The 21,909-nt window shown below is 33.1% G+C and overlaps 1 protein-coding gene across 1 annotated transcript in view; it reads left to right on the top strand.

Annotated features, from left to right (window-relative positions):
• Positions 1 to 6,543, top strand: part of LOC118200444 (uncharacterized) — a 29,586-nt gene extending 23,043 nt beyond the window's left edge. Inside the window, exon 4 of the mRNA XM_035372416.2 lies at positions 4,991 to 6,543. Coding sequence (XP_035228307.1) covers positions 4,991 to 5,215 — 225 coding nt within the window. The 3' untranslated portion in view covers positions 5,216 to 6,543. The remainder of the gene's footprint in view (positions 1 to 4,990) is intronic.
• Positions 6,544 to 21,909: the final 15,366 nt, after the last annotated feature.

The following is a 21,909-nucleotide window of genomic DNA, read 5'->3' as shown; positions in this document are numbered from 1 at the left end:
GCAATATTGTGATGGGAACAGGTATTACTTTAAATATTAAAATTTGTAATTCTGCTAGCATTTGTAATTTATGGTAGTTATAAGCTTGAGCATGATGAATACGAGCTTTACGCTGCTAGTTGAAGGTGTATAAATTAGCATTTTTAAGCTTTTCATGGGTAGTAATGGAAACTAGAAGTTAGTTTGAGTAATTGCAGATAACTGATTGGCCTGAGTAACGGCATAAAGATTATGCAAGGCTTTTCAGTCGAGTCTGAAAGGAAAAATTACTAAATAATGATGTTAATATAGTATAATAGGCAAGTCTTCAGTTAAAAATATATTCTGTTCATAAAATGAACTAACCATATAAAAACTGCATATAACTATGTAACTTAATACAGTCAAAAGTCTTTAATCTGGACATCCATAATCCGGAATGATCTATAATCTGGATCTCAAAGCTACAAACTTTCTGCGCATTCGTCAACACATAATGCATTGATGCATGCGCATAATACCTTTATGCATGCGCATATGCGTTTACTCATGCACGTTTAATGTATAACAGACGGTATAAGCTGAACTAAAATTATCTAATTATCTATTTCAGTTAATATTGCATATTGCACTGTTCCTTAATCTTCTAATTGGATCCGGCTTATTATTTTTTGCAGACTCTTAGAGCAATGTTATAAAAGTAAGCTTGAACTTTCGATTATGTCAAAAAGAATTTCCAATTCTGGAGCTACCAAAGGATCTACAAAACGAAAGCATGTTTCGATGTCGATCAAACAAAAAGTGAAATTGCTGCAAAAAATGGATAAAGGCATATACTTTGTTTCTCTAACCATTCCAAAATCTGTTTATCAATTTCACGCTGCTGTGCCGGGGGGGGGGTTGCGGCACGCAATGAACTGGAAGTTGATCTGTCAGCACTATCCTTATCTTCAGGGCAGATGTTTTTATTTTATTCGGCTAATAATTCCTTACTAAGTGTAGTATTTCATCTCGATGTACTCCGTCTTTGATATAATTTAAATCAAATTCCTTGTCATTATAAATATCACGAATACACATCAAATAGTTTTCTGGTTGCAATTTTCTAATTTCGACTATACACAATGTATGCTTTACGCATGCGCACGTTGTAAGAAATGTTTAATAAAGTAAACAAATAAATAAAGCTTTTTTTTTTTTTTTTTTTTTTTTTTTTTGTAAATTTTGATACCCTTTAGATCATAATTGCTCTTTATTTCATAAATTACCATTTCATATTTTTAATTTTATAATTTCTGCATGCCATCTTATCAGATTTAAACTGATGATCTATAATCCGGAAAAACCGATAATGCGGAATTGCCGAAGTCCCGACGAGTTCAGATTAACTTTCTTAAGCCGGCTGGTACAGCAGTTGTACCAGGAAATGACTTTCTCAGACGCCGGCATTGGTACAACTGTTGTACCATCCATGCCCTCCCCATTTTAGAGAATCGCCTATCTGTAGATCTCTGGGTGGTCCATTGTCGCTGCTCAGAGTAGCCACTGGCTAAAAATTATTTCCCTCAGTTTGGCTACATTTTGGCAAAAACTGCAGGTTTCGTCTCGTGCCAATATACTTGAAAATCAAATAGAGGCCATCTCTTTTTAAATCTGTCTCATAATTTTAATGTTAATTTTTTTAGTACTGACTTTTGCTATGATTAAAACGTCAGCAATTTTGCACGCTCTTTAAGCTTACCATATTTAATGTTTTTTAATCATAACAAATAAGAATAGATTAATATTTTAGATTTAATGCCCTTCTAGAAATAGATAAAACCGCTTTTATCGTTTACGTTCTTTTCATACTTATGAATAATAAGATTTTATTTTGACATTTTTTTGTGGAGTGCATAAAACCCTTAAGAACTGTTAACTCTTTCAAAGTGCTTCTATTATGTAGGCAATTTTGTCTGATTTATCAGGAGATAAATAAGAGACAATTGTATGCATAATAGTTTTTGTGATTTTCATTCATTCAGTGATTGCTTTCAGTGATTTTCATTGATTGTAAATTAAATAAAATCAATTTATCTTTAGACCCTCTTTTAGGATGAGATCTGCCAAAAAGTATTTAAATATCAGTAAAGCTCACGTTACTTCTAAATAGAATCAAAACATCGGTTGCATTGTATAAAATTTCGGCCAATTTTATTTGCTGAAATTCTTTTACTCCTCAAGAGATAAAGGGAATTCAGACAAGTTACTAAAAAAATATCTTTAAAAAAGGTTGTTATGAGGTTGTTGTAATGAGGTGTATGTCAACTTACTATTAAATGTATGAAAATTAGGATTGGATTACGGAAAAGCACGCGAACGCTATCTGCTTAAGGGGATGTATGCTTTCATTTAAACCTTTTTAAGAGAAAATTGCTCGCATTTAGCTTCCTGTTGGAAAACTCCACATGTAATCAACCCGTTCTTCGGGTTTGATTGGATTAATTTTGTTCGCTTACTGAATTACATCAAAGCACACAACAATTACCTGTATAAGGGGAGTTATGCCTTCGCAGAGGACGTTTTAAGAGAAGCTGGCTTGCATTTACGTTACACAAAAACCGTGAATCCAACTATTTAGCCGGGGTTCAAACCCAAGCAAGCTACAAGTGTTCAGCCACCTTTACCGCTCTACTAAAGACCTCATAAAAATATTGATAAAGGTAAAGTATTGAAATAACCGGTTTAATTTACTAACCTATATTTCTCAATCGACAGTACATAAATTACGCATATGAGGGGGATTATTTGTGAATAAATAAACTGTATTGCACTTTTCTCCGCTATTTCATATTACGATGGAATTATTGCATTTCAAAGTTGTTTCTCATGAATTAATTTTGCTCCGTTCATGATTTTTGATATTTTCAAAGAGAAAATTCCACACTTTAAATAAAAAAATACACGAGAAGATACTTTATGCAAAATTTGGCGTAAACGGTTTTCTTAATTTTGCTTTGAAAATATTCCAGGGTAATCATTTTCATTACTGGAAGAAATATGAAAAACAGATTTACTACATTGTGTCAACACCCAGTATGTCCTTATTCTTTTGAAAACGCGAAAGATTACTCTTTCTAAAATAAATTAGAAAATATATTATGTGCAAATAGAATATTCGTTGAAAATGAAATAGACTTCAACCTTTGGATATAACGATGGTTTTAGACGAAATTTCTACCTATGAAAAGAAGTTGACATATAATTAATTCTTCATGAACATTTAAAACTGTTCTCAAAATTCTTTTGATGATTGCATGTATAGGTCACGGATTTTTTTCTCTGCTAACATAAACAAAAGCCAATTTTACAAAGAAAAATTCTCGTTAAAGATATACCTTCTTTGCCTGATAGTCCAATGTAATATTTGTTAAAGTTAAATGATTAAACACAACCAATGTATCTCGGATTTTGATTTTTATATTATAATAACAAAATTATCGAAAAAAGAAGATTTAAATCTGTTATTGTTATGTAAAGCTTTATTATTGCTGTAAGTTCATCTCAAAATCTAATTGTATTGAATCTCATTCTAATCATCTAATGGTAATAAATATTATTATTATTTCATTAAATTAGTCATTATTTTATTAATGAAAATATGTTATTAAAAATCGCATTCCAGCCTGCAGACTTACAAATCTAGTCCGTATTTACTATATTTTGTTAAATTTTGTTCTCACACTTTCTAATTTCTAGTACGAAAATACGCGAATATAAATGAAGAGTGAAAACAAAGTTAAGAAATTCACAAATTATTTACGAGATTAATTAGAAATAGTAAGTGAAATATAAACATTGCATACATTTTGTTCTAAATAAATTGTACACTGGATATGCATCCAGTACTGCATATTTATCTATGCACTGTTTATTTAGAACTTCATTTAAATGAAAGCGAAATAATCATCGAAAAAATTACAAATCTAGCAACCCCTCTACTATGGTACGTAAGCGTCCGACAAACATGTAAATTTTACTTCATCCATGAAGAGGGACTAATGACTTTTCTCATTAGGAAAATGTCAAAGAGGGGGCAAAACTGTTTCGGATCGCGCCGGTCTGAAGGCTATATTATGAGAATTTCGGCCCGGTTTTAGAAGGTTAAAGACTTTTGACTGTAGATTTTTATATTAAAATATGTGTCAACATATAGAATTATTTTGGTATGAATTTTTCTAAAAAGTAAGAAATTCATTTTATATTTGAAACTTGCTGTGTAATGAGGAATTTTACGAATCTGAATAATTTGTAAGTTTGATAATTTGTGATATATCAGATGCATTGATAATATGTTGCATAATGTTGATAGTCAGAAGTTTCTTCAAAAGGCAAGGCATATTGTGAGTTCTAGCTACTAAGGTATTAGCATGATCTTGCAATGTGTGTTGGTATAAGGGATCCCATCCTGTTGTGTTATTGGTACACTGTCAGAAAAATTGCATAGTAGGGATGATTGAGAAATGTGCTAGTTCAATTTTTGTGAACAAAATGGCAAAGCAGTCTGTGCGGAGTTGGTGGCCTTTTAAGGAATCAGTGCTGCATCATATTAGACACTGACAGTTTCATTGCAGCCAAATGAAATTAGAAAATGACACCCTTAGTGGACGTCCTGTTGCAAGTGATGATTCACAAATCATGTTACAATTGGATGCCCCAATCCTGAAGTTCAAGGCCCATATGTGACAAAAGTCGAAAGGTTTCAGCAGATATTAGAATCTTATACATGAATGGGATCAGAATCTCGATGTTTGTTGATATCTTATAGAAAAATAAAACCAGCTGTTACTTAAGTATTTCAAGTTTTCAAATTTCTTTGCCAATTTGTAAGATGTTTAATGACTTCTGCATGCATTTTAATGCAGGCTATTAATATAAATTTTAGATTGCCTTTTTATTTACAAGTGAATTTTGTAATTTTTTGTCCCGTTATCTCAGTACAATGTATTGCTTCTCTTTTTGTCTATTGCAGATGCCAGAAATGCATCCACGAGTCCGAGCTAGCAGAGAAATAGTTAGTGGAAATTACAACATCAGTGCATCAGAAGCACATAGGCCACAGGTATATAAAGATAGTGTTCTACAACCTAGTTACAGGCCAGAGCTAAGTGTAGCTGAAAATCCTTATTACTACCACGTAAATGAAATGCTGTATGAAGCTCATATTCAGCGTTTACAAAGACTGGCTAAAATATGAATATGCATTTGTTTGATTTTTTTGTTTATAGTTGCATTTCTTTTTTTTTTTTTTTTTTCTTTTTTTTCTGTTATTAGAAGGGTCTGCCTTTAGTTGGTGCGCCGAATGTATAATCATGTAATATATTGTAAGAATGTGTGATGTGTAAAAGTAATTAAAGGTTTATTCAGAAAGATTCTGCAAAATAATTTTGTATTGAATTTTTTTAAATTACATTACATTTATGAATTGAAATGCACCTGTGTTAAATTGTATATGCAAAGTGATCAAAATAAAATCGGTTAAAATTAGTATTTTAATATTATGAAAGGCCAGAGAATGTAAACTTTTGCTATGTTTTTCATTTCATGTATTGTAGATTGAACCATTTTATGCTTGTCTTCTCTTCTCCCACTTTTTCATTTGTTTCACAATTCTGTTGCTCAGCACAATTTCATATATTAATTTAGTTACAATTAAATAAATGTGTTTTCAGAATTGTGGCTTGTGAAGCAATGTGTGTAAATAATTTGTGTAAAACAAAGCATGTATATATGTTAGTGTGTAGACAAATATATTTTTTTTAATTATGTAATTTGCTAAAATGTTTGATTTCTTAAATGTACTTTTTTTGCCAGTTGTTTTTCGTAAAAATTTAAATCAGTGTGCTTGGGGTGGTTACTGATTTAAGAATAGAATTGCATGTACACTTGAAGTGTATTATGGCTATAATCACTTTTAGATTTAAATTCATACTCTTTAATACTAAGAATTATTCTGATTGAAACTGGGGGGAAGAATTGTATGTAGGCTTTATTAAAAAAATAATCTTTAAAGGTAAATTTGTTTTAAGTAAAAATTATAATTTTGCAAAATGTGAAACTATTTTACACCATCAAAGGAATCACAGAATAGTTCATTTTTCAAAATACCTATTACACCTTAACACTCTTAATAAGTTAATAGCTACTGCTTTAAAAAAATCTTAAAAATTTACTTTTTATTTCATATATCTTTGTTTAGTTAATAACTTTACGTTCCATACATTTGTAAAATTAGCTATCATTTCAGTGTAAGTTAAAAAAAAAATTTCTCATAAATATTAGTTTAATGTATTTATTTATACATTGTATTAAAAGACTGATATAATCAAGCTTGATCTCTGACTGAAAATTAGTCTATTTTAATGAATTATTAATACCAACAGTTATTCCCCCCCTGCACTAAAGTGATGAAAGGTATTTGGAATTTAAAAATCAAAATGTAATATAATTCTTGTTTTTTAGGAATGAAATGTATGTAAAATTATTTTAAAATGACTAGCAAAATTAAAAGTCTACCAAAATGTATTTGAATATTTATTTTATTGTGTTTGTTTGTTTTATGTAATAGGTCAGTTTATTGTTTTTCTTATTTTCTTCTTATTATTATTTAATCTTTTGGTTCTGAAATTTATCATTAATGATTTTAATCCATTTCTTTTTAAGGGGTTTTTCTTGCAATTAAGTTAATTCGTACTGTGGAATGTATTAAATGACTAATGCTTATTTTGAAAGCAGTTTTAAACAGTGTATAGTGTAATTATTGATAACTGGAGCTAAAGGTTAAAAGACCCACAGACCCTACCAGTTGAATAGCAATTTATCGCTACGTCTTAACAACTCACAAATCAGAAGAAGGTTTAAAGTAACCTTTTTGTTTTTAATTGAAAATTTAATGTAAGTGCACAAATTAAGGTACAGAAGAACCACCACCTGTGGCTTTTTAAATTAAGCAATAACAGACAATTAAGTTCAACATGGGAAACATAGTCTAAGATTGCACATTCAGTATATGTTTCAAAATATTCTAAGATTGCTATAAATCGACATCAATCACTTTAAAATGTAACCTTTAATATGTACAATATTTACAGATCATTAATCAAAACATAGTGGTTGAGTTGACAAACAAATCTATATGCTTTCATAATCGAAAATCGAAATCTTTTAAATAGGAACTGAAGTGTTCCTAAAGTGTGCGAAGCATCTAAGCATACATCTATTGAGCTGCCGGTGGAGAGTCTATGGAAATTCAGAAGGCACGTCGCGTTTCACATGCAATGCTAGCACCATCTATCAATTAATCAAAATAATTTCCACACACTCCCCACCTGAACTCTGTCAAGAGTTCGCATTAATCTAACAACAATCAAATTTATACCAATAAGTATTTTAACATAAACAACTTTATAAAACAACTGATAAGTATATTAAATGAATAGAAAATATATTCAAACTATAATCATTATACTAAATTCTAAAATGGTATGTTAACATCAAATACAATTTGACACTACTTTAATAAATCTAGACTATTCTTAATCTAATCATATGAAACTAAATTAGCAAAATAAACAATTACATAAAACATATTGAATAATCTTTTATTAATAAATCATAAAAAATGTTTTTAAAGTTCTAAAGGATATAATAATTGAATTTTCATTTTATTATTGCTCCATCAGCAATTTTTAGTTAACAAGAACAAACTTTGTTGTCACGACCACGAAAAACGTTTATTATTCTGCCACAGTTCCACAAAAGTTTACACTTGTTGCCTTTGATTAATGTGAGAACATGAACTTTTAGATCATCATAAACGTTAGGATTTTTTAATTGATGAGCTGTTCGAAGATCCATGAAATATTGTTTTTTCCATTTAGTCCACAATTGTCTAACCAATAAATCTTGGTAAATTTTTCTTTTAGTCAGAGAGGACTTGGAAAGCCATCTTTAACAATGGAATTAAAGATGATAGGTAATGTAGAATCTTTGTTTCCAAAAATCAAAAAATTGACTGGCTTCAGTGGCAATGGTTCCTTGTGGTCGTTGTACACATATGTCAAAGGACAAGAATTCAAAACAGCTTCCACTTGTGCTAAAACCGTTGACAATTCTTCAAACATTAGTAAAGCTTTACCGAGAATTTTTCTTAAGCACTCTTTCACTGATTTTACTAATCTCTCGTAGAAGCCTCCCTACCAAGCCTCTCTTTCTATTATAAACTTTCAACTGATTCTTTCATTCGACAAAAAATCTTGGAATTTCTCATTGAACAATAGTTTAGAGAAATGTTCGAGTTCCTTTTTTCTGTTTTTAAAAGTTTTTGCGTTGTCCGAATAAATTACTTGACAGTTACCTCTCCTAGATGTGAATCTTTTGAATGCCATCAAGAAAGGATTTCAAACTGTTAAGATGCCAAAAAGGCATCAATACATGTTTTAGTAATGATTTTATATATATATATATATTTTTTTTTTTTTTTTTTTTTTTTTGCTAGACGGGGCTTAAAGAAACAGTTTCCAAGTTATTTGATTTTTTTAACCTAAAAAATAGATTTTTAATTTACTTTTGGCACAGTAACTATGAAAACACGTTTATGTCTTTCATTTTAGAATCTACACAATTAAAACTGAATTTTAGTTATTTACTTAAGTTCAAATTTAAATTGGCTGTATTTATGAAAATAAAATTAATTGCACTACTTAATTTTGTATGAATAAATTTACAACTTTTGTTAAAATTAAAAAATAACAAAAATATAAGACTCCTCCTTTTACATTAAAAAAAATATTTGTTTGTGCTACAGTATAATGCTGCACAATTATACGGAGTTTTCAGAACCTTCGATTGACTTTCCAGGAATTTGTTTTCTGTTTTATTTGTTTATTTAAATGCGGCAAAGAACTGAAGCCTGTTCCAATAAAAATTCCGTGAAGTTATATTTTACCTTGAAATAAATTTTTTTCCCTGTATGGCAAAAACTTCCCTTTAATTAATCAGTGTTTTATAATATGCGAATTTCCAAGTTATCACAATGAAGTTTTAAATTCCTTTGAGAAAGATTCCTTTCTTAATTTTTCTAAGCTTTTTAAATACGATTGCAGAAATTAGTATCTTTTCCTTGTCTATTTCTTCAAGCGATACATTAAGGGGAGTCATCACCTTTACACATTCAAAAAATCAAATTTTATTTTATTTTATTTTATTTTTTTATTTTATTTATTTATTTATTTGCATTTTTAGAAACTGCAAACATTTCTGAGTCTGTTAACAAACAGTGTTACGATATTCCAATTAGAACCTTGAAAATTATGAAATAAAAGAAAAACGATTGAGGTATATATTGCCAGATCAGGCATTTAAATCGTCACCTGACGTTTGTTTATATTGGTATGCGCAGCTGCTTACGAATGTTCACTCGTAGATTGCTTTAATTTTTACTGTTAACATCATGTATATTGGTAAAATTGAATATGTCGGACACATTCATAAAAGAATGGGCACTAAATTACTAAAGAGAAAGCAAGAAATGAAGGGGAAGAAGCTTAGTGACAGTAAAACTCTAAGTGGAAAAGGTCGCCTTATCGATGAATATTATAAACCAATAGACAATTTATTATGGAAATGCTATTAGAAAACTTGCAGTTCTGTAAAAGATATGCAAAAGGCAGTATGTCCAGTATTTTACCACAAATGTTCAACGGAGGTGGAACCTACTCACAATTTTTGCCCAACAGGCGAGGGTTCGTGGTGTACATATCAAGGAGTAAGTGCGAGTGGAAATCTGAAATTGTACAAACATAAAAATTCAATTCCACTACCTGTAATGGATGCTATCAAAGATACTATATTAGCATGATAGATAGAGATATTAGCAGGCCATTATTACTAAAAAAAGTGTTCAGGAAAGTGTACACAGAATCCAAATGAATCGTTGAATACTTTGATTTGGAAGTTGTGTTCTAAAAATTCCGGGTGTGGTTATAATATTTTAAAGACAGAAGTGAATAAGGCAGTTAATATATATACAATGATGGTCAAGCTGGAATATTATATACTATCAGTGAACTTGGATACCGAATTGGTCATAATGAAGTCCAGTTTGCAGCAGTCGTTCAATGAAATCGGGCTCCTGGGTCAGACCACTATCCCAGTGTAGCAAAATAATCCACTTTTTGAATGTTGAAGGTTTTTTTGGGGGGGGGGAAGCAGGAAAGATGAAAAATTGTTTGCAGCAGTCAACGTCGTATTTAGTGGGTCAAAATAAAGGCAGAGATGTCTACAATAGATACTCGCAGATCAAGAAAAAGAGCCAAACTTGTTTCAGTAACAGCTATTGAAGAACAGGAGGGTATGGTATATGCAGCTAAGCAGTTTTAAACTGTTTTAGTATTATTTGAGAGAAAATATATTCAAAATTTTGAAACTTTAAAACCATTTTTCTCAAAAGGGTGATTTTCATTCTTGCGCACGCTCTTTAAAAAATCTATCATAACTATTGATTTAAAAATTTCAGGTTTAGTACATGATGATATTGCCGAAAAATGCAATAACTTTACTTACAAATTTTTATTCTTTGATATTTTAAAATTTAAATAGGTGAAGAATCATACCTAATATGTTTCATCACAAAATTGTAAAAATTATTACTGTAACTAAATTTGTATTACTGTTAGTTTGTGCGCAGTGTTTCAGCCAAAATTTTAAATTTTCGATACAGTTTGTTTTCTCTTTATAAAACGAATTCTTAAACACTATTAGTAAAATAAATCAAGAAACATAATCATCTGTGTATAGCGATGACACACTGAAAATTTCATATATATCTATGACCATAACAATTTGACTTATTAAAACTCGAAAATCAGCCAAAATTCTCACCTTTTGTGTTGCGCAAAAGTGATGACTACCCTTAAAGCAAAACTAGATGTAATAAGGTTAGATAATCAAATTAGACGTAATTAGAGGCTTGGCTGTAATTTTAAAGTTCTAATACAAAATAAAATATCTTGTTTGCAGACGTGAAATATATTAATTTAAAATAAAATTATTATTTCAAATAATGTTTCTCGGTGAAGCTTAAATATGCATTTCGATTTATAGTAATTTTCATTACATTTATAAAATTGTCTGTAATAGGTTAAATTTTCTTAAAATACAATTGGAAATTCGGTTTCTTTATAACATGAAGTAACTTGGACTTTTATAGACAAATTAATATTAATTTATACTTTTTTGTCACAAGGGAAATTTTAACTTCCTTCATATATAAGTAATGATGAAATGTAATTTTCTTATTTTTATATTGTTATCGTTTAATTAATTTATGTATCTATTTAAAAATTAATACCATAAATATATTCTCTTAATCTCTCAAGTAACAAATACTTGTTGGTTTTCATGTTTTTCTTAATATGTAATGTGAACACGAGTTAGATTTCCTTACACAGTCTTCCAAAAAGGCAGCCCTCGCGTGTTTTGCCGTGTTCAAATAATCTAACCTATACTAGGAAATACTTTCTCTAACTAAATCTCTTAAAAAGGAAATTGAGTTACTTTAACAGCATAATTTAAATATATTATACGTAAAAGTGGGACATAATTTGCGAAAAGAAACGATCTAATATAATAAATTTAAAAAATAATCTCAGAAATTTACATATAGGAAACATAGAAAAGTTCAGTGTTTTAAGTAAAGTAAAACGTAAAGTAATACGCCATTTGTAAAGTTATAATAGTTAAAAGAGTATTCTGTGTAATCAGAACGTTGTTATGGAAGTATTCCATAATTTGTAATGTGACGCTAAGTACCAAGTGTGAAAGTAATTATTTTGTGAATAATTTCGAAAAATAGCTGAAGGCGATGAAAGTACTGCAGTAAAATGCATAAAATCAATTCCTTTTCACATTATATTTTAACATGAAAACAACAAAAACAGAATTATATCTACCAAATAAACCTGACTCCCTAAATTAAAACTTCTAAGCAGTTTGTAAATGTTTTATGTTGGCAATTTTCGTCACACATGTGCCGTTCCAACACCATTTAGAGTTTTTCGATGTGCTGATCAATCTGCGCAAGAAAAATGTTGGTGATGTGATTCAAAAATTTCGAAATCCTAACCCTTTTTCAAAAAGTACTCATACAGCTCTTCTCACTATTACAGAGCATAGCCAGTAGTTACTACAAGACAAAAATGAGAGTAAACTTTTGATAATGGCTCTTGCTTCGGCACTCTTTGTAATACAAATAAAAGTTAATCAACTGCCAGTATTTCTTTTTGTTCATAGCATTTAAATTACGCTTTTATTATTATTGTTGCGTGCGTACGGTGTAATACTTCTTTGGCGAAATGAAGCAACTCCAATGATGGAACACAGCAATAACTTTTATTTAACACTCAAAAAAATGGCGACATACAAAACAAGAAGAGAAAACATATTCTATCATTTAAAAATAAATTACATTCTTCGTGCGAGAGTCGCACGTGGCACTCGAGTCTGGTTTCAAATATTGCCATTTACAAATAACTTAATGTTCATCTATTTAAATTATTTAAACTACAAGATTTTAATACTATTTAAAGCTGTTACAACCTCACCCCCAACGGAGAGACTTTTTCCGAAGAGAAAAGTTCTGTAAAATTTGACAGTTTAATAAGCTCGGCTTGCTCATTTGCTTAAAGAGCAAAGGTTATTTCTCTTATAAATTTCAGGCCAAAAAATTTTAAGTTTTAAACAATACTTTTACACCACATTTAAAAAGAAAAAAATGGAGAACGTTCAAATACATTAGTTGAGCATACATTAAACAATAAAATTAATTCTAAACGTGGTTACATACACTAAGAGTTACATTACTTAATTCTACTCAGAACATCTACGTTCTTGTGCAAAGATCCTTTGCGATGAATGACCTTAAAATTATAAGGTTGTAATGAGAGTGCCCAGCGCATCAATCTAGAGTTACATTTGGCGTTGGATTGTAGCCAGACCAAAGGATTATGATCAGTTTGAATCAAGAATTCTTGCTGACCATCCAGATAAAAATGCAGTTTCTTGATAGCAGCGCACTCCTTTTCAGTAGTACAATAATTCTTTTCAAACTTAGTATACAAGATAGGATGTTCACGTTGTTCATCATCTAATTGGCATAGTACTATACCCATGCCATTGTCTGAGGCATCGGTTTGTATAATAAACCTTTTATCAAAATCGGGAGCATACAGAATTGGTTTCTTGCATAGCAACTCTTTTAAATTTTTAAAAGCTCTGTCACATATTTCAGACCATTGTATATTTCCTTTTTTTGTTACCCCCTTCAAAGCGTCCGTGAGGGGTGAAGCAATTTCTGAAAATCTCGGTATGTACTGGCGATAATACCCTACCAGTCCTAAGAAAGCACGTACTTCTGTTTTGGTTTTAGGTGTAGGATACTCCTTTACAGCCAGGATCTTTACTTCATCAGGGGTTCGTTGTCCTTGTCCCACAACATGGCCTAGGTATCTCACTTGATCTTGTGCAAATTTACATTTTGATGGTTTTAGTCGTAAATTTGCTTTCTGTATTCTTTCTAGAACAGAAGTTAAGTTTTTAAGGTGCTCTTCCCAGTTTTCTGAGTAAATGGCAATGTCATCCAGGTATGGTACAGCGAAACCTTCGCATCCAGCCAGGACTTTAGTCATAACTTTGCTAAAAAAATATGGGGCATTTTTTAATCCAAAGGGTAAACGTAGAGGCCTGAAACTTCCAAAACTAGTTACAAACGTTGCATATCTTTGGGCTCTTTCTGTTAACGGAATTTGCCAGTAGCCTCTAGATAAATCTAATAGGGTAATATATTTTGCTTTTGCTACAGTTTCGATACGTTCTTCAATATTAGGCAAAGGATAGTATTCAGTTTTAGTAACAGCATTGAGTTTACGATAATCAATACAAGGCCGAGGATCCTTTGATGAAGATTCTATCAAAATCATGGGAGATGTATAGTCCGATTCTCCCGGCTCTATAATTTTAAGATCGAGCATTTTCTGTATTTCCTTTTTGAGAATTTCAGTCTGTCGGGGTGACAGTCTGTATGGCTTTATTTGTATTGGTTCGTTATTTAATAGCTCAATACCGTGACAAACTAAGTTTGTTAGTCCAGGATTATTTGAAAAACAACCAGAATATTTCCATAAAATCTTTCGTAAATCTTCTATTTGCTCGGATTTCAACCTTTTCTCGAGTTCATTCTCCTCTATGATGTCCAAGAAATTTAATATACTTGGATTGGAAGGTAAACGAGGAATGTCCATTTCTAAGTCTCCTTCCACTTCAGTTATCATATTAATCATTTCTGGTCTTTTGTAATACGGTTTAAGAATGTTAATGTGATATACTTGATTTGGCTCATTTTGTTCCTCGAAACTTACAGTATAATTGGTTTCTGAAATTTTCTGCTCTATTTTTCCAGGTCCTTTCCACTGTACTTCTAGTTTATTTTGACGATTCGTTGATAAAACAAGAACTAAATCTCCTCTAGCAAATTCTCTTTTCACTGCGTTTCGATCGTACCATGTTTTCCTCCGTTGCTGAGCTTCTTTCATGTTTTCCACGGCAAGTTCTTGGCATTTCTTCATTCGATTAATAAGTTCGAAAACTTAACTGACAACATTATTACTTTCTTCAATCGGTTCTAGCCACTGCTCATAAAGTAAAGTGACTGGCGTTCGTAGGTTTTTGCCATGAACTAATTCTGCTGGTGTAAAACCAGTGCTTTCGTGTGTGACTGTTCTGAGAGCAAAAAGAACTGATGGTAGATAATTCTCCCAATCCGAAGTCGCTCCTATACATACGACTCTTAACACCCTTTTTAGCGTTCTATGGAATCGCTCAACGGGATTACTCTGGGGATGATACACAGAGCTTCTTACATGTTTAATGCCGAAACGCTCCAAAAATTCCTCTGTCAAAGCACTGACGAAAGAGGTCCCCTGATCTGTTTGGATCACTTTTGGGAAACCCATACGACTGAAAATCTGTAAGAAAGCATCAATCACAGATGGCGAAGAAATGTCTGTCACCGCTACAGCATCTGGATATTTGGACGACATACATAGAGCTGTAATAATATATTTTTTTCCAGTCTTCGAAATAGGTAGCGGACCAACGGCATCGGCATTTATTTTAGTGAATATTTCGGAAATTACTGGTACTAATGTCATTGGAGCCTTCTTTTTGTCATTTCCTTTTCCAGCGCGCTGACAAGCATCACAGGCTCTTACAAAATCTTCAGTTTCTTTGTAACACCTCGTCCAGTAAAAATATCTAGCAAGTCTGTCTTTGGTCTTTTTGACACCCAAATGACCAGAAGTTCCTTCGTGGCACATCTTTATAATTGACGGCTTGAGTTTTTCAGGTATAACGACAAGCTGTCTTTCAAAGCCCATTTTATCCGTCGTTTTTTTAACTAAAAGTTCTTTTCCTGTCAGACTATAGTTCTCATTTTTGCATGTACCTTCTTTAACTTCTTGGATGATTTTAGACAGTTCCTTATCAGCAAGCTGAAGTTGTGCAATTTCTTCTGAGTCAATTTTTACCAGTTTCATGAGAGCTTCATCTTCCGTATTTAGTTCCGGTAAATTATCTTCTTCTTCAAAAACATCTCTGGATGCTTTATTTTCTTTCTTCATCGGTTCCAAGAGCTTCTCTTCAGCTATTTCTCTTTTCCTTTGAGCTCTAGTAGAGACAGCATTAACCTGGTGAGGACAACTATCAGGCTCCTTTCCTTGTTTATTCAACAGTGCAAAAGTTCGATTGCCTAATAAATACCTTCCTTTGTCGAGTTCATTTCTAATAATGGCAGCCTTAGTTATTACTCGCCCAAGATCGCAATTTAGTTCGATCTCAGCCAATGGTAAACAGGTTGGATTCAAGTCTAATGGCTGTTGCACACACACATTTTCACCTGTCAGCATTTCCGGCGTGATGTATTTGCGACAAACTATATCAATACTAGCATCTGAATCCCTTAATATAGGAATTTTATGACCATTTACGTAACCCATACTAGTATAAGGTAATAGAAATTTATCCTCTGGTTTTGCACTAATTCTGTTAAGATTAGCAGGAGATTCAGTACTATTCTTAAGTTTTGGACATTGGGGCCTTAAATCTTGATAGGACCCACACTGATAGCATTGTGGCGTCTTTCGTTTTTCATATTTATCATCTGGACGTGGACTTCTAGGTCTATGAAACAAGCTTTGCGTATTAAATCCTGATGACATTTTGTTTTCAGTTTTATTTTTATTATCTGAACTCAATTTACCTTGAGTTAGTGCATTGTATCTTTCTTTCTGCCTATCCACTACAGGCTTTTTTTTTAAAGTTTCCGCAAACGTTTTCATAGGCATCAAGTTTTTCAGCTAATTTTTTAGATGAAATCATCTCTACCCACTCATCAAAAAAATGATCTCGAATTTCAGGAGGAACTCGACGCTTAAGTTGGTCAATCACCATCAAATCTAGCAACTGATCAAAAGTCTTAACTCCTAGACCAGTCACCCATTCCTTGCAATAATTTCCTATTTCATAATTGAAATCCACCCATGTGGATTCGGTACTCTTTTGATGTTTCATAAATTTCTGCCTAAACTTTTCCGGGCTTAGTTTAAACCGTCTTAACAATAAATTCTTCACGTGTTCATAGTCTTTAGCTTTATCGGAGGGTTCTCTAGCTATTAACTGGGTTACTTCGTAAGGAAGTAGTCCTAGTAAATGAGATACAAATTCTTCTTTATCAATTTTAGCCCATTCTGCTTGCCTTTCAAACAATAGCAAATATAGACTGATATCTCCTTTCTTGTCATCGAATTTCTGCATAAGGTGACGCAGCTCCGTTTTCGGCCGGATCTGTCCGGTATTTTGAGACTTTGTCTCTGCTTCAAGTCTTAATCTCTCTAATTCACACTGTTCTTTCCTTCTCCGCTCTTCCGCTTCTTCCTGTCTCCTACGTTCTTCTCTTTCCCTTTCCTCCCTCTCTTTCCGTTCTTCCCTTTCCTCCCTCACTTTCCGTTCTTCTATTATTGTGTCTAAGACTCCTTTGACGAATACTTCATCATAATCTCTACTTTCAACAATTTTCTGTTTTAAATCGACTATTTTCAAATCTGCAGTCACATGAACTCCCAGTTCAGCCGCGAGATTTTGCAAATCTTCCTTACGAGCTCTTCCTAAGTAAGACATTGTTTCTATGTTTAAAATTAACGAACACTGTTTTCTTTATATTTCCTCAAAATAGCTCAATTCAGTTACTTTAATTAATTAATGCAGTCAGGAATCACGAAATTAAATGCACTTTGTTAAGTACGTATACCTCAAAAGTGAAATATTTAAATTATATGAAGTTCATTCTCTCTACCACATTAATTGTGATTAAAATAAGAATAATAACATAGAGCAATATATATATCTACCGTCTGCACAACTAAAATGAATATTAAATATAATATCAAATACGGTAATAAAATAAGACAATTTAATATTAACAGGAAATAATAATCTGGTATCGCTAATATTGCGTTCAGTGATGAACTAATAAAATAAAGCAATTCTATATGAACCGGAAGTAATAATCTGGTATCACTAATATTATGTTCAGTGATGAACTAATAAAATAAAAATACGCACGATTATTCGATCTTGGTTGGTGCCTCCAAAATAATTATGACTGTAATACTTCTTTGGCGAAATGAAGCAACTCCAATGATGGAACACAGCAATAACTTTTATTTAACACTAAAAAAATGGCGACATACAAAACAAGAAGAGAAAACATATTCTATCATTTAAAAATAAATTACATTCTTCGTGCGAGAGTCGCACGTGGCACTCGAGTCTGGTTTCAAATATTGCCATTTACAAATAACTTAATGTTCATCTATTTAAATTATTTAAACTACAAGATTTTAATACTATTTAAAGCTGTTACAACGGGTTCGTTCCCAACCGGTATAGTGGTTAGCGTTGCTGACTCCCGTACCGAAGGGTCCGGGTTCGAATCCCGGAGAAGGCATGGATGTTTGTAAATGTTTAATAAAAAGTTGTAAAAACGTTGTTAATTTCAATATTAACCCTCACGGATTGGAGGAAACGGCGTTCGCCAAAGTCCTCATCTTCTTTCTTCTTGCTTAAAAAGCAAGATTGATACAGATACAGATACAGAACGGGTTCATTATGAAATGAATGCACAAGTCCGATGAAAAATGAACAAAAATTTATTATTATCACAACAGAAATGCTTAAATTTTCTCAAATTATCATGCAGTATCACAATATCTCACAGTAGTTATCTTTTAACTACTCAAATGTACAATAGAACGTAATTCAAAACAGCTAAAGAACGCTAATCCGCGAATTCGCTATAATCAACAACAGCAGTTTTCTAAACAACAAACTAAGCAACTACAACAAACTGAGATGTTTTCCTCCTTTTATAAGATTTTAAAATCACGCGCTAGAATTTTCCAGTACTTTCTCGAAATCAAAAAGAGATATTTATTTATTTAATGCACGCGCTCTTGTATTTTCAATTTTCCGGCTTAGCTTTCTTTTAATATTCGTCACGCGCTGCACTGCGCGAGAAATAAAACCATTTAATTTATAATTAAACTAACATTAGCTTTTTAAATACCAAATTCGTAACACTGCTCCCTTCCCAAGGACTGCACGTCCCGGGCAGTACAATCCCTGGACAGGAAGCTAAACTTACAACTGTGGCATAAACATTACATTACAATATCAAACAACATGAACAATAAATGCAATAACTAACTTAAACAAATCAAATGCTATCAAATACTAAATACAAAACAAATACTAAATAGAAATCAAATACTAAATGCAAATCAAATACACATTTAAAAACAAAAAGGACCATGGACTTACACTATTTACAATTATTTACATTATGTACTATGGCCATAGTAATGAGCTAACCTGTCGTAATGACCGACTTTAGGTTTAGATTTCGACGACTTACGGAGACGTCATTCAGTCTGTTCCGCACTGTACATGGACCATCCGAAGGTGACTGTAGTTTAGGACTGAGTCCTTTTCGTTGAATCGGGTTCCACAACCTCACCTTGTCTCCTTTGTTGGATCTATGTCCAGTAGCTCTTGTGTTGTATCTGGTCTTCACTTTCTCCGTCGCCAAGTTCACTCGCTTTCGTGCAAAACGGGGCATCACTTCAAAACGGGCCTGGACATCTTGGATGTGTTCCTCAGGCGATGAAGGCGCATCCGTACGGCGGTCACAAGGCAGACGAAGGTCTCGACCGAAGAGCATCTGGGCTGGAGAAGAGCTGGTAGTCTTGCATTTCTTTTCGACCCTAGTATGATTTCGGCAGCTTCCCGAGCTGGATCTTTCGGACAAGGCGTCGGCATTTCCAGGCGAGGATCCCTTTTGAGGATGGATAGTCATGCCATCAGATGCCGAAAGCAGCTTATTGTTTTTGAAATCTAAGGAAAAATTGTATTTCCTTAAAAAGTCCAATCCGAGTATGCATGGATCTGTAATATCCGCCACATATGCCGTGTGATGGTAGGCGGCACTTCCAAACGTGATGTTTACGTTTAACTTCCCAGTTATGTCGATCTTGTCACCAGACGCAGTCTGAAGGGTAACACAGGATGGCGTCCAAATAAGTTTATCTTTAAACTGTTCAGCTAAATCTTTCCTAATGATGGTAACATTAGCTCCTGTGTCAATGATCATATTGCAAGGAACTCCATCGATATTCCCATTGATGGACAGTCCGTTATTGTTGCCACTCACTATAGAGATCTTAAGCGCTTTAAAACAGGGTTTTTCATTATCTGGCAACCTCCGTTCCTTGATATGGTCATTAATTTGTTTCCTGCGTCGTTGCTCAGAAATTGTCTCAATTTTCGTACACTGGGGTGTTCTGCAATTCTTTCGTACGTGGCCTTCAGCTCCACAGTTCCAGCACTTTGGTTTCTTGTCAGTCCTTTTCCTTCCCGTGGCATTTAATTGTCTGTTTAAATCGTATGCCTTATTTTCCGTGCTCTGGGGAGTTCTGCAGTTCCTTCGTAGGTGGCCTTCAACACCGCAATTCCAGCACTTTAGGGTCGGTTTCGTTTCACCACTATTCCGTCTTAAAGCATTCACTGGTCTTGTCGACTCATCCGTTTTATTATCCGTGCCCTGGGGTGTTCTGCAATGCCGTCGTAGGTGACCCTCAGAACCACATCTCCAACATCTTACAGCCACTTTGTTCTCACTGCTACTCCGTATCAAAGCATCGACTTGTCTGGATAAATCATCTAAACGAGCCATCAATTGGTCCCCTGGGTCGTGGACTCGCACAGCTCTGACTGGGTAACGATCTCTAAGAGTTGCCTGCTGCGCTGCCTCCAATTTCACGGCGTACAACAGAGCGCTTTTTACATCCTTTACATCTGCCATTCCTAGAGCTTTCTGTATTTCAGTATCTCGGATGCCGTCGATAAAGTATTGCAAGGACAGGATTTCCCTTGTTTCTGTCGGGAATTCCGAAAAGGCGAGATGGGACAGCCTTTCAACATCCGCGGCGAGCTCCTGAAGTATTTCGGTAGGCTTCTGTTGACGAGATTTTAATTGGAGCCTGCTGTAGTCTTTTAAACATTTCTCGCCAAAGTGCAGCTCCAATGCGCCGGATAGAGCTTCGAAGTCAAGTCTTTGGTTTTCAGGAAGCGTCTGCAGGATATCCGCTGCGTCTGCTCTCAGCGAAGCGGCGAGATGACAGGCCTTAGTTTGGGAATCCCATCCATTCGCATCCACCACTATAGAAAATTGTGTTTTATAGACTTGCCAGGAGGTCTTCCCATCATAAGTGGATAACTTCAGAGAGGGACAAGCAGGCATGGGTAAAAATTTAAAACCATCACTATTGTTCCCTGCCGTAGCTACGAATTTCTTTAAAATATCCACTTCTTTGGCTACTGCAGAAACCCTATCATCAATTTGTTGTTCGATTTGGTGTTGGACGGCACAAACTCTTCCTTCTATATGTTCTTTTACAGAAGAAACTCTTTCTTCTATTTCTTCTTTCACCGAAGAAACTCTTTCTTCAATTTGATCTTTTACAGAAGAAACTTTTTCTTCAATTTGTCCAACTTTATTTTCAACTGTGTCAATTCTGCCTTCCATAGCTTCAAATTTATTTTCTATTATGCAGGTAATTTCTCTTTTCATTTCTTCTTGACCAGCTTGAACGGCTTTCATTTCGTCCTTAACGGATTCCTGGCCCAATTTCATTTCTTCTTTAAATGAGGCAAAGGCTGATATTAAATGCCTTAATTGCTCTTCCATCGCTCTTGTTAATGGCGTTCAAATCCAACTTCTGACACCAAAAATTGTTGCGTGCGTACGGGTTCGTTATGAAATGAATGCACAAGTCCGATGAAAAATGAACAAAAATTTATTATTATCACAACAGAAATGCTTAAATTTTCTCAAATTATCATGCAGTATCACAATATCTCACAGTAGTTATCTTTTAACTACTCAAATGTACAATAGAACGCAATTCAAAACAGCTAAAGAACGCTAATCCGCGAATTCGCTATAATCAACAACAGCAGTTTTCTAAACAACAACAAACTAAGCAACTACAACAAACTGAGATGTTTTCCTCCTTTTATAAGATTTTAAAATCACGCGCTAGAATTTTCCATTACTTTCTCGAAATCAAAAAGAGATATTTATTTATTTAATGCACGCCCTCTTGTATTTTCAATTTTCCGGCTTAGCTTTCTTTTAATATTCGTCACGCGCTGCACTGCGCGAGAAATAAAACCATTTAATTTATAATTAAACTAACATTAGCTTTTTAAATACCAAATTCG

This window comes from Stegodyphus dumicola, chromosome 8, assembly GCF_044657685.1.
Source record: "Stegodyphus dumicola isolate Sdum_Otavi_A_Nest chromosome 8, ASM4465768v1".
In the NCBI taxonomy this organism is placed as follows: Eukaryota; Metazoa; Arthropoda; class Arachnida; order Araneae; family Eresidae; genus Stegodyphus; species Stegodyphus dumicola.
Note: the sequence above shows the minus strand (reverse complement) of the source record. Positions and strands in the feature narration are given on the sequence as shown.